Source organism: Schistocerca serialis, chromosome 4 (genome assembly GCF_023864345.2).
Source record: "Schistocerca serialis cubense isolate TAMUIC-IGC-003099 chromosome 4, iqSchSeri2.2, whole genome shotgun sequence".
In the NCBI taxonomy this organism is placed as follows: Eukaryota; Metazoa; Arthropoda; class Insecta; order Orthoptera; family Acrididae; genus Schistocerca; species Schistocerca serialis.
In genome coordinates this window covers 59718447-59732356 of record NC_064641.1, presented here as the reverse complement: position 1 = coordinate 59732356, position 13910 = coordinate 59718447, and the positions used below count along the sequence as shown (strand labels likewise).

The 13910-nt window shown below is 37.9% G+C and overlaps 1 protein-coding gene across 3 annotated transcripts in view; it reads right to left on the bottom strand.

Annotated features, from left to right (window-relative positions):
* LOC126474868 (dynein heavy chain, cytoplasmic) overlaps positions 1-13910 on the bottom strand; it is a 231166-nt gene that overhangs the window by 205524 nt on the left and 11732 nt on the right. For all 3 annotated transcript variants that reach the window (XM_050102347.1, XM_050102348.1, XM_050102349.1), the window contains exons 2-4: positions 8804-8903; positions 1810-1983; positions 1467-1722 (exon numbers count right to left, since the gene is read on the bottom strand). In XM_050102347.1, the coding sequence (XP_049958304.1) occupies positions 1467-1722; positions 1810-1983; positions 8804-8903 (530 nt within the window). The remainder of the gene's footprint in view (positions 1-1466; positions 1723-1809; positions 1984-8803; positions 8904-13910) is intronic.

Sequence of the window (13910 nt, the reverse complement as noted above, 5' to 3'; positions counted from 1 at the left end):
CTAAATGTTTTCTAGGTAAACAAAAATCTCAAGCATTTCATTTGAGACCTGCCAAACTTATGCAGCTGTAGTTTGAACATAAGGACAACATAAAAATTAAAAGAAAAATCGATAATTCTGTTAATGCTACACCTAAATGTCAGTGTACCTATGGCATCCAGAAGCAGAGTACCTGCTAGGGTTGCTGCTCAATGCTGAGGGAAGGGGATGGGGATGGGAGGATTGTTTTCCTCTTTGTACTGCAAAGACTAGGTTATTCTGAGCATCAAATGACTGAAGTTTATCTCATGTCCTGAAGATAGGATACGGGCTTTACAGCTGCCTTCTTGAATAACTGATACAACTTACAGTAATCAATAATAACAACGAATTACACTACAATGAGCACAGCATTCAACACTTTACTGCTCCACACTTGATGCTGAACCAGAACCATGAGTCACTGTAAGGTGGATGAATATAGTTTACTTACATACAGGCAGCAGAAATTTTGTTGGAGAAGTCTCTTGGCTGTAATTACAGCCATATACAAACAAGATGATTTATGTTTAGGAAAAGAACACAAGTCTAAGCTTTCTTTCCAGATTTTTATTTTATGATAAATTTTATTTAATGCAGTAGTCAACATTTTCATTTAAAAAAATGTGCCATACTACTATAACTGTGAAGCAACATCTGTGGAACAGTGGCAATCCTAAGTCGATGGTCCAGATATAATTGATACAAAATGATTCACATGCCTCTTTGGCTACCAAGAACAGTCTAGAAGCAGCCCAAATAAATGTAATTTGCACTAGTAACACACACTTTTTCTCCAGTAAATAGAGTATTGCATCAAAGGTAGAAATAAGCAGTTGCTTGCTTGTCTGTCTGTGTATGTTTTAGTGCTCAATTAACCCTCGTTATATCTATCTATCTCTGGATCCCGCTCCAGCTACTGCCGGGTCTGGGTGCTGACGAGTCCTCTCCATTTGGCTCGGTCCTCCCATCACTTTTCTTCCTCCACTTGCTGCCAGGTCACACCTCTCCTTTCCAGATATTCTCACTCTCATTTTCCACCGTGTTCTTGGGTGCCCTCTAGATCTTTTCCCATCCATTTTTAGTTCTTCCATAATTTTGGGGAGTGTCTGCCCGTGCATCCTCTTAACATGCCCATACCATCTTAATCTCTTTTTTTCAATTTCTTCTCTCATACTTTCTTGTTTAAGGTCCTTTCTAATCTCTACATTCCGTAATCTGTCCATTCTTATGGTTTTATCTATGTATCTTATATTTCAATGATGATACTGATATGTACAAGACTTGGAGATCTGGCTACTAATATTATTAGTAGTAATAGTATTAACTGGGCTTTCATACAACTAAAATGAGTAAGTTTAATTTCAGAGTCACAACTCTGCACATGAAGTAAAAGAAAGGGAGAAAAAAAATCTGTTCATATTCCACAATAATCTAGGTATTCTTACCTTCTGAATCTCCTTTATCCACCTATTTACTCCATTTTGTAACTGATTAAGAAATGAAGAGTCTTCCACCTTGTCACCAAAGTCTGCTACTTTCGGTTTACGTCCTTCATCCAAGCACTGTTTAATTGTTGCTGAAACAACAGGATGTACAGGCAGTGATATCTCTGGTATATCAATATTTTGCTGCAAATGTAAAAGACCCATTTCCAGCTCAGCCATTTTTTTCTCAACTGAGGGAGCCATTTTGTCACCATCTCTGTAATGAACAACACATTTTACCATTATTATCAGAACACCCGTAGGTTCATTTCTATAACCAAATAAACTTTTCTTTTAAACTCACCTATCTGCTCTCCCTGATTCCTGGACATATGATTTGAAATACGGTGCCATTGTTTTGCTAATAAAGGCATGGAGTGTTTCATATGGAGAACCATCACTGAAATTCACCAATCTCAGCTGTGAGTGAATGCTCTTATCTGCTTCTATCACAGCTCCTCTCTTGATACAAGCAAAGCTGGGAGAAAGTTCAACACAATATATTACATTACACGCTTTTGTCAATTCAAAAGATGCATACAATCTGAAGTTCTTTAAACAATAGTGGCTACAAAATCACACAGCAGTTGCGTGTTTACCAACATGAAAATTCACTTCATCTGGTAAAACTGTAGGAGATACTCATTCTAAAGAAGTTACGTCCACAGTGCCTTAGTGTTCTAATTATACCTGTCAGTGTCATGTCTGAAGTAACAACATAAACTTCTGCTAGTACATGGTAAGTGAGCAAAACCTGACTTCATGAAACTGCATTCTGCATGCTCTCAGAGAGTATCTTTGTTACAGTTCAAATCACAGAAGATCAAACTAATATTGGCCCCAACAGAAACATGAGAGAATATCACACAAAGCCTTATTCATAATAAATCATGGATGTCAATCAGAAATGAACTATGTGATCATTTGACAGTCAAAAAATTCTGTACAATCTTCCAAGAGTACACAACATTTCAATGAAGGAACTGTGCATCAATCAACCAATATCAAATTTAAAGCACAATTTGTCAAATCTAAAAGTCTCTTAACATTATTAGCAATATGAAAAAGTATGAAACATCACATTAACAGTCTTATATCCTTAAGAAGGTAAGAATGATAACGCTGTACTGATCAAGAAAGAAGCAAATGAATATTGTGTTGAGCATAAGCCTGTTATATCGTTATCAGGAAAAAGAAAACTGGCGTTCTACGGATCGGAGCGTGGAATGTCAGATCCCTTAATCGGGCAGGTAGGTTAGAAAATTTAAAAAGGGAAATGGATAGGTTGAAGTTAGATATAGTGGGAATTAGTGAAGTTCGGTGGCAGGAGGAACAAGACTTCTGGTCAGGTGACTACAGGGTTATAAACACAAAATCAAATAGGGGTAATGCAGGAGTAGGTTTAATAATGAATAGGAAAATAGGAATGCGGGTAAGCTACTACAAACAGCATAGTGAACGCATTATTGTGGCCAAGATAGATACGAAGCCCACGCCTACTACAGTAGTACAAGTTTATATGCCAACTAGCTCTGCAGATGACGAAGAAATTGAAGAAATGTATGATGAAATAAAAGAAATTATTCAGATTGTGAAGGGAGACGAAAATTTAATAGTCATGGGTGACTGGAATTCGAGTGTAGGAAATGGGAGAGAAGGAAACATAGTAGGTGAATATGGATTGGGGGACAGAAATGAAAGAGGAAGCCGCCTGGTCGAATTTTGCACAGAGCACAACATAATCATAACTAACACTTGGTTTAAGAATCATGAAAGAAGGTTGTTTACATGGAAGAACCCTGGAGATACTAAAAGGTATCAGATAGATTATATAATGGTAAGACAGAGATTTAGGAACCAGGTTTTAAATTGTAAGACATTTCCAGGGGCAGATGTGGACTCTGACCACAATCTGTTGGTTATGACCTGTAGGTTAAAACTGAAGAAACTGCAAAAAGGTGGGAATTTAAGGCGATGGGACCTGGATAAACTAAAAGAACCAGAGGTTGTACAGAGATTCAGGGAGAGCATAAGGGAGCAATTGACAGGAATGGGGGAAATAAATACAGTAGAAGAAGAATGGGTAGCTTTGAGGGATGAAGTAGTGAAGGCAGCAGAGGATCAAGTAGGTAAAAAGACGAGGGCTAGTAGAAATCCTTGGGTAACAGAAGAAATATTGAATTTACTTGATGAAAGGAGAAAATATAAAAATGCAGTAAGTGAAACAGGCAAAAAGGAATACAAACGTCTCAAAAATGAGATCGACAGGAAGTGCAAAATGGCTAAGCAGGGATGGCTAGAGGACAAATGTAAGGATGTAGAGGCCTATCTCACTAGGGGTAAGATAGATACCGCCTATAGGAAAATTAAAGAGACCTTTGGAGATAAGAGAACGACTTGTATGAATATCAAGAGCTCAGATGGAAACCCAGTTCTAAGCAAAGAAGGGAAAGCAGAAAGGTGGAAGGAGTATATAGAGGGTCTATACAAGGGCGATGTACTTGAGGACAATATTATGGAAATGGAAGAGGATGTAGATGAAGATGAAATGGGAGATATGATACTGCGTGAAGAGTTTGACAGAGCACTGAAAGACCTGAGTCGAAACAAGGCCTCCGGAGTAGACAATATTCCATTGGAACTACTGACGGCTGTGGGAGAGCCAGTCCTGACAAAACTCTACCATCTGGTGAGCAAGATGTATGAAACAGGCGAAATACCCTCAGACTTCAAGAAGAATATAATAATTCCAATCCCAAAGAAAGCAGGTGTTGACAGATGTGAAAATTACCGAACTATCAGCTTAATAAGTCACAGCTGCAAAATATTAACACGAATTCTTTACAGACGAATGGAAAAACTAGTAGAAGCCAACCTCGGGGAAGATCAGTTTGGATTCCGTAGAAACACTGGAACACGTGAGGCAATACTGACATTACGACTTATCTTAGAAGAAAGATTAAGGAAAGGCAAACCTACGTTTCTAGCATTTGTAGACTTAGAGAAAGCTTTTGACAATGTTGACTGGAATACTCTCTTTAAAATTCTAAAGGTGGCAGGGGTAAAATACAGGGAGCAAAAGGCTATTTACAATTTGTACAGAAACCAGATGGCAATTATAAGAGTCGAGGGACATGAAAGGGAAGCAGTGGTTGGGAAGGGAGTAAGACAGGGTTGTAGCCTCTCCCCGATGTTGTTCAATCTGTATATTGAGCAAGCAGTAAAGGAAACAAAAGAAAAATTCGGAGTAGGTGTTAAAATTCATGGAGAAGAAATAAAAACTTTGAGGTTCGCCGATGACATTGTAATTCTGTCAGAGACAGCAAAGGACTTGGAAGAGCAGTTGAATGGAATGGACAGTGTCTTGAAAGGAGGATATAAGATGAACATCAACAAAAGCAAAACAAGGATAATGGAATGTAGTCTAATTAAGTCGGGTGATGCTGAGGGAATTAGATTAGGAAATGAGGCACTTAAAGTAGTAAAGGAGTTTTGCTATTTGGGGAGCAAAATAACTGATGATGGTCGAAGTAGAGAGGATATAAAATGTAGGCTGGCAATGGCAAGGAAAGCGTTTCTGAAGAAGAGAAATTTGTTAACATCCAGTATTGATTTAAGTGTCAGGAAGTCATTTCTGAAAGTATTCGTATGGAGTGTAGCCATGTATGGAAGTGAAACATGGACGATAAATAGTTTGGACAAGAAGAGAATAGAAGCTTTCGAAATGTGGTGCTACAGAAGAATGATGAAGATTAGATGGGTAGATCACATAACTAATGAGGAAGTATTGAATAGGATTGGGGAGAAGAGAAGTTTGTGGCACAACTTGACCAGAAGAAGGGATCGGTTGGTAGGACATGTTCTGAGGCATCAAGGGATCACCAATTTAGTATTGGAGGGCAGCGTGGAGGGTAAAAATCGTAGAGGGAGACCAAGAGATGAATACACTAAGCAGATTCAGAAGGATGTAGGTTGCAGTAGGTACTGGGAGATGAAAAAGCTTGCACAGGATAGAGTAGCATGGAGAGCTGCATCAAACCAGTCTCAGGACTGAAGACCACAACAACAACAACATAAGCCTGTGGTGCTCTTTTTTATTATTTAGCTAGTTCCATAAAGAAGTGAAAGTCATGGACATTTTTACAATCCATCTAATCATTACATGCAATTTGATCTTACAACAGTGTACATAAGGGGAAATATTAAACAATGCATACGAAAAAAATAAATGTGTCCCATCAAAATTCTAGTCTCTCTGTGCAAAGTCTCAAAGCCTACAAGTGCATTACAGAATATGGAGATCAGAAGCTTGCTTTCTCTCAATAAAGCAGGAGAAAGAGCAATCTGTGGCAGGTCTAATGACAATGCCGGTTTAGTCGCAACTGTTTTGGAGCACACTGTTTAAATTACATTGTTGCAAATGGGCTCTGCAGCACATTATCCCTAAGGTTTGCTATGTTGATGTCATTGTAAACTACAAATCCCATTTTGACAACATTGTCAATAACGATTGCAATGGGCATGGGAGTATCAAGAGTGGACAGTGGATCAATGGAAACATGGTGTCTGGCCAAACAAATCGTGTTTTTTCTTACACCAGGTCGATGGTCATACCTGGATAGGTTGAAGTCGTGTCCAGTTACTCCGTCATCAATGCAAGTGGCTGGTTGGAATATACACTGTGTCACAGTCTCATGCTGGTAAGGGCAGTATTATGCTATGGGGGACATTCATCTGGGCTTCCATGGCACCTGTGGAAATAATCAGCCACCAAGACAGCTGTGGACTATGAGAACATTACTGCAGACCGCCTGCGTTCCTTCAAGCTTCACATCTTCCCCAAGAATGATAGCATCAACCAGCAGGACAATTGTCTAAATAACAAGGCCAGAACTGTAAAAGCCAGAATTGTGCTACAGTGGTTTGAGGAGCACAATGTAAGACCAGAAATGGGAAACACCATACTGTAAGAAAGGAAATGATGTTGACTTAAAAAGAAACTCACAGCTAAACATTCATGGAAGCCCATACTCTATGTACAAAGGGAGAGCTGCTACTTTTAAGCAGCCAGCAACACGTGTTGTTTCAGTTCGAACCAGAAGTATAGTATTGTGTTTTGCACTAGATAATACAATGTCTACAAGGAATATTACCATTTTAGTTTCACTATCAGTATTCTCTTGCTATTACAAAAGTTTGTTTTCAGAAGTTGTGTAAATGCAGATATTCCTGCAAATCATTGCTATACTAACACAGGGAGCTTCTATTTGTCCAGTTTTACCAATACACTGAAGGGCAACAGGGTACATACTTAACTGGGTGCATTCAAGTAACTCCTGTTGCCGGAACATGTCGCAGTACATATGATCAGCCCTGTGAGAGCAGAAGGCAAGCCAGCATGCATTACACAGTTCCTAACTGTTCAGGAGGCTGTGTGCAAGTACGTAGTAAAATGTTCTCAGACATTATAGGAATTCCTTCCCGACAGCTACAGACTCTTTAAGAGAAACTTAAAAAGGGGGAAACAACGTACAAGGACTGCAGAAGGTACATCCAAATTCTTATGCTCATAAAAATGTTCAACAATGAAGATGTGAATCACATCAAAGCACACATTAATAGTTTTCTAGAGCAGAAATTTATTACAACAGGAGGAGGTCAAGTAAAGAATATTTCAGCCTGGACTTAAATAAAAGCTGTATGTATGCTTCTTCAAAGAAAGACAGGTGACTTCTTCAATGACTTACAAATATTATTCTACCATCTTCAAGAAATTCTCCAGCAATGTTTAATTGGAGAAATCAAGAAATGACACACATTATTTACGTGATAAGCTGAGTATGCAGGCTAAAATTACCTCTGATTAATCTGTCAAGTTCCCACTGCAATCTCATCACGAAAACACTGAGAAAGCTCAGCTTGATGAAAATCATGTTTACAAATGCCCTTAAGTGAGACATGGAGTGTGTCCATAGATCTGTAACAAGTTACTGTTTACATCTACACTAAGGCACAGCAGCATGTTTTACTCACAACAGCTCTCAGATTATAACTTGGGAATACATGCTGATTTAGGCAAATCATTCATGTGCAGGTGGCATGGGGCCTAGCTGATCAAAGAGGTAGTGTGTATTGAAGGTTATGACTTCAGGATTCACACACACAAACTCATTTTGTTGCGTGATTACTGTGTTGGACAAAACAAAAATCATGTGATGATAGCTTTAATGTTGCTTGCTTCGTAAGATGTCTTTGAAAGTGCTGAAATCAAGTTCTTAGAGTATGGTCATGATTACATGCCTTCCAATCAAGGTTCTGGCACTATAGAGAAAAAGGAAAAGAATGTTAAATGTATGGTGTCTGAAGAACTGGAAAATATGGTGGCCAAAGCTAGTGTAGGAAAACTTTTCATGGTAATCAACATGGGTGAAGGAGATTTCTTGGATCTGACTTCCTTAGCTAATACTGATTTTGATGAAGTAGACTGGACTGAGTTCTCTTTGTTCAAAAAGAGACAGAACTTCAATTATCTGTCATCTTTAGAAAATATGACCCAATTTCCACCATCAAGCAAATGAAATGAAAAGAAAAAGAAGGCCCCCCTTGCTGTGATTCCATTTCTTAATGTGAAATATAGAGCACTTTATGAATACTTGTGCAAGTAATATCAGAGTGTAAGAACTTGAGCGAACATCAGCATTTCCTTGGCTATGAAGCATGGCACATCAGCCTTACCGAAAGTTAAGTTTCATGGGAGTCTATGCTCAGTATCAAATGTTCCTTTATAAAATGTGCTTTGATGAAATGTTAATAGTAATGCCAAACATCAGAATTTATTTTTCATTAAATACAAATTATTTGTAACACAACTTCCATACAATTATTCCCATTTTCTTAATCTTTTATTTTTGGCGCATTCAGTGTTTCCCACTTCCAATCTTCTATAGTGACCTCCTCCTGATTTCTTTACCACCAAATTTGGCTGATCTGAAACTGATGGAACACATCTGGATCACTTCTGGGCATCAGCTCTGTACTCAAAAACCCCCACCCCATAATATACAGAAATTTCGTGATCTGAAAACAGGCACCTGATCCATCATATCTTCAGAAACCTACCATCAACTTGTCGAATCCATGCCATACAGAATCGCTGCTGTATTGCATTCCAAAGGTGGATCAACACGCTATTAAGTACCTGATCATAATATTTTGGCACGTCACTGTATTAACAACAAGGATGTAGAACAAAATTACACATAACAACTAAAAATCATATGCAACAAACATAGCCTTACCTGCACATTTTAGGGTTAGTAAAGCGTACTTCATTTGATATGTAATATGCAACTGCATCTTTTTCATCTTCACCTTCACCTGATTGGTCATTGTCGTCATCTGCAACAGATTCAAGAATTATGCTTCTCGAGTTCAATGTATAAAAGAAAGTTTCTGCAGACAATGTGTGAATATGATATTACACTCACAAGACAGTTTGTGGTCATTACCGTATCCAAGTACAGATGGCAACTATGTAGAGTAAAATGTTGTAAAATCATAGCAGACCCAAATTGTGCCACAGCTGCTTAATCTCTTATAGAAATATGTAATATAAATCATAAAGGAAATGGTTAAGTACCAGACCACAGACACAAAGGCTTCAGGTTTGATCCTCAGTCAGTCCTGGGATTTTTATCTGTCACTTTGCACTTCTTTTATCTCTAGCACTGTTCGTTGAAATGAAAACTGCCTAGTTGCACCATGGTTCTGAGTCCAACAATGTATCACCTCCAGCAGGATCAAGTTTAGTAAACCACTGTACTGTGGTATTCAAACGAACCTTCAGGTTGTTGACAGCTTTGCAATATACAGACAATTACGCCAAACAGTCAGTCTCACATTTATTGTTAGATAGGAATGTCGCCAAACTATACAGTGAAATGTAAGATGTGTTGTATAGACTGCCAGTAGGAGCCTGCTGTCCTATCTAGGCTGTCCACAGTGTGGTTGGCAATATGCACAGCACAATTATGGAGCTCACTGAGGCTTCACTGGTACTTGACTGTTTCACAATCCTTGTCCAGTCAGTTACAATTATTCCCAACTCAATTTCCTGGGTAATCATTCACTAAGGACACTAGCTATTGTCTTCATAACAGAAAATTATTACAGTGTTCCACCTTTTGTCACTCTTTCTAGCATCAAACTACTCTTGTAATAATCTTGTGGTTTCCTCACATGCTGTTTCCATTGACTTCTACCACTTCAGCAACTTCAATGGAATGACTCAAAAGTCTGATCAAACAGGGTATCTTAAGAATGACAACAGTTTTGTCATTCACTGATTTATTGTAAATCCAATAATTGCAATTTTTCTTTCATTCATTATCAAGTGGTTTAGAGGCTGACACACAGCAACTTTCAGCACAAGTCAAAAAAAAAAAAAAGTGGATCTGATCTTGTATGCCTTGTCAGTGTTGGTTAGTATAACAATCTACATACAACAGATGGAAATGTTCCCCGACGAACTGTCTTCAAGGTGTTTCCTTGACAATTTTCATCTGTTGTATACTGCTGCTGTCTTTCAGCATCTAAACCACATGATAATGATTTAAAGCTGAAATTGAAATTTTAGGATTTACAATAAATGTTTGCAGTCAACAGCAAAAACGTTGTCATTAAAAAAAAAAATTCAACATGACTGAATTCAAATCAAATATGATTGTGCCTAGAAGTATCACTGTTTCTTTCTCTCTCTCTCTCTCTCTCTCTCTCTCTCTCTCTCTCTCTCTCTCTCTCTCTCTCCCCCCCCTGCCCCCCCCCCATGACTCACCGAAAGTTTCGCTGTAAAGACGTACTGAGCAATATTTGAGAAAACCAAGAAAGCCATTCATTTGACAGACTTTTTATTTTATTTTTTTGTTTTGTCGAATCTACATCTATGTCTGTACTCTGCAAACAATTCATGTGCATAGCAGAGTGTGCTTCCCTTTGTACCACACATTAACATTTCTTTCCACATCATTCCCATATGAACTATGGGAAAAATGGCTTCTTAAATACCACTATGCAAGCCATAATTAGTTTAACCTTGTTCTTGCAGTCACTGCAAAAGTGATATGTAGAGGTCTGTAGTGTATTCTTGTATTCCTCACTTACTACTTGTACTTAAAACTTTACGTCGAGAGAGACAGAGAGAGAGAGAGAGAGAGAGAGAGAGAGAGAGGCCAGCTGAGACTTGTTTTTTGCATTTGCATGATGCTCTTGTGGAGCAAACATCTATGTGATCACTGATGCTGCCCTTCCTTGTATATATTCAATGTCTATTGATAGTCCTATTTGATATGGATCCCACAGAGATCATATCAACCATTTCAAGACAGATAATATTTGGTGTAATACATTTTGGAAATTATGTTCCGTTTTCTTTAATTTGTCATTTTCTACTTTTAGCAACATTATCGGTACAAGAATATATAAATGGCAGATGGGGTACATGAAATAGATGTCGATAAAAACTGATTAAATATTACCTCAGAGTGAGTAGGCCTATAAATCGCTCTTCCACAGAAACCACATCAAAAATGTTGGGTCGAAACAAACTACCTTGGTTCAATAATATTTAAAACAAATTGAAAAATTTGTGGAGACTTTTGTAACTGTCTGAAAAAGTACTCTGGATTATTTTTGGCTTCTTGTACAAACTGGTGAAAGGATCTGTAGTGTTAATGATATACACAGTGTCCATCCATACCTCTTCTCTCTCCTGTCAGCTATCATTTTTTAACGTGAAGGGAGATTGAATTTAATGTCCCGTTGACATCGAGGACATTAGAGATGGAGCACACGCTCAGATTGTGTCAAGGGTGGGGAAGGAAATCTGCCATATCCTTTCAAAGGAACCATCCCAACATTTCCGTGGAGCAATTTACAGAAATCAAGGAAAATCTAAATCTGAAAGGCCGCACGAAGGTTTGAACTGTCATCTTCCCAAATGCGACACCAGTGTGCTAACCACAGCGTCACCTTGCTCGGTTTTTCGGCATGAATGAACCACTATTACTGTCATCAGATACACTTCAAGTAATCCACTTAACTAGCAATGCCAATAGCCACAGGATAAAGTTCCCTAGCAAGATAAGAGATGCCCGAGCCATCAATGAGGTGTCAGCACCAAGGCTGCTGTACAAATGTACCCTTATATCTAGCATCTTACTCATTCTGTACCCAACAGCCACGCCAATGGCAAGAAAAAGATTTGATGAAATAAACTCAAATGACAAGACAAACTATACTACTCACTGTGTCAACAGAACTGATTTCTCTCTAATATAGCAGCTTTCTCGAATTCAAGTGCTCACAAATGCAAAATGAACATCAGGGATTATTAAAATAAAACTATCAAAAAAGAAGTATGGAAATTAAGAATAAAAAAATAACTAATGAAAGTGTGGTTCCATTATTTGTTTTAGTTCATCATAATTCGGATCAATCTGGCCACTATAAGCACTTCCTAGTCATGTCCCTGAAAAATATCCTGCGGCAGGGAGGAAAACAGCTCAGAATCCTCCTTTAAGCACAGCAAGTAATTATCACTCAATTCTTGCCACACAAAGGCAAATCTAGATGGAATTATGACAATATTGTGAAAAGGATAGATTGCTGCTCACCACATGGTGCAAATCTTGAGTCAGACAGGCACAAGGAAAAAGCTGCTGAATTAGAGAACACACGACTGCAGACTGGTGTTGGCAACCAGAGACTGGCCATGATAGGGATACTTAAATATTTTACACGATCTTTTATAGTGTGTGTCTTGTCACTGCACTTAGTAATGTATTGGTTATTTATGCTGACTGGACGTATGATCTGTGCCTGCTATACATTTGTGGCCGACAATATCTCTTTTGCTTCTCTCATACCTTAAACTCCTATATTGGGCTCCAATTCGCCTACCTGTGGAGTGAAGGTGTTGTGCTCATTTTGCAGCCTAGTCAATGTTCTCTTCTGTTTCATTATTTTATTATTTGTTGTGTAGTACTTAAAAATATTTTTTCTGCTGAATATCTCCATGATTCAAGTTGGCTGGAGATTTGCAGCAGTCATTTCATGTAGCCCATGTGCACAGATGTCTGGCTATGGCACACTTACCTGTGCAGTAGTGTTGTTGCACTCATTTTGCAGCTTATTTATTTATTTATTGTATACCACCTTCCATCCTCCTTGGTCTCTTCTCTGTATCACATACTGATAGCCATAAAACTTTAGAAGTATTCACCTTTTAAATTATGCATATTTTTTTAACTTTTATATTCTGTTATTATATTAGGTATAATTATTTAATTATTTTATCCATTGTTTACAGATTGTATTACGTAACATATATTACATGGTCTTATTTAATGTAACTATGTGTACCCCTGCACCAGCTATCGGCATGTCACCTTTCTTTGTGACCTGAGCAAGCATGCATGGCCAATAGTCTGCTTACAACCCTCAATGGGTCACATGCTACTAGACCCACTATCACTCTTGTGCATAATTTTTTTTTTCCCTTGGTTGACAAGTTAATCGTGTAACAATACTGTATATCAAAGCAGATTTTTAAGATGAATTTGTACTCTGCAGAGTTGCGCTTGGTTTATCGCATTTTGTATTTTATTTTGTACTGATGTGTATTAGATCTTTAACATCTAATATTTTTTCTCAGTGGTATATGCAATTATTTTATAGAAATCTGTCTTACATGAACATCCACAGAGATGGAGATGTATCTTAGCTCATTTTATGGGCAGACACTATGTATTTTTGTAACTGGTATGTAACTGACCTCTGCTTATTAAGGTGTGAGATCCAGCCCTGTATCCAAAGGTGTTCAGTTTGCCAGTAATTTTACAACATCCTAGCTCAGTTTCAAATACTACACAGATGTGTGGACTGTAACCTACCATTTTTAATATTTTACTTCATTCTCTGGGGATGTAAATGTACACTACTCTTGCTAATTCGGACATTCCTGTCACACATGGGTGTCAGATTATCGAGTGTCTGAAATTTATTTTATTCGTTTATTCTGTTTTTTATTTATTTTGAAAACATAGGGGATATAGTGTACCATACTTTATTAAACCGAAGGATACAATTTTAAAACATAGAAGATATACTTTATTAAATCCAAAAATACATTAAATTTCAAAGAAAACTTAGTCCTCAAGTGCATACTGTACATAATTATATGGTCTTATCACTCACTATGAAACATGTCCCTTATTTTTAACTGTCGCAATGATGATACATGACTGTGGCATGCTTTATCACACAACTGCTTTACAAGCATTACATCGGTACTGCATGTATCTGGTTGTTGCATAATGTACTCCCCATGAAGACTTCAGCAGCTTCATC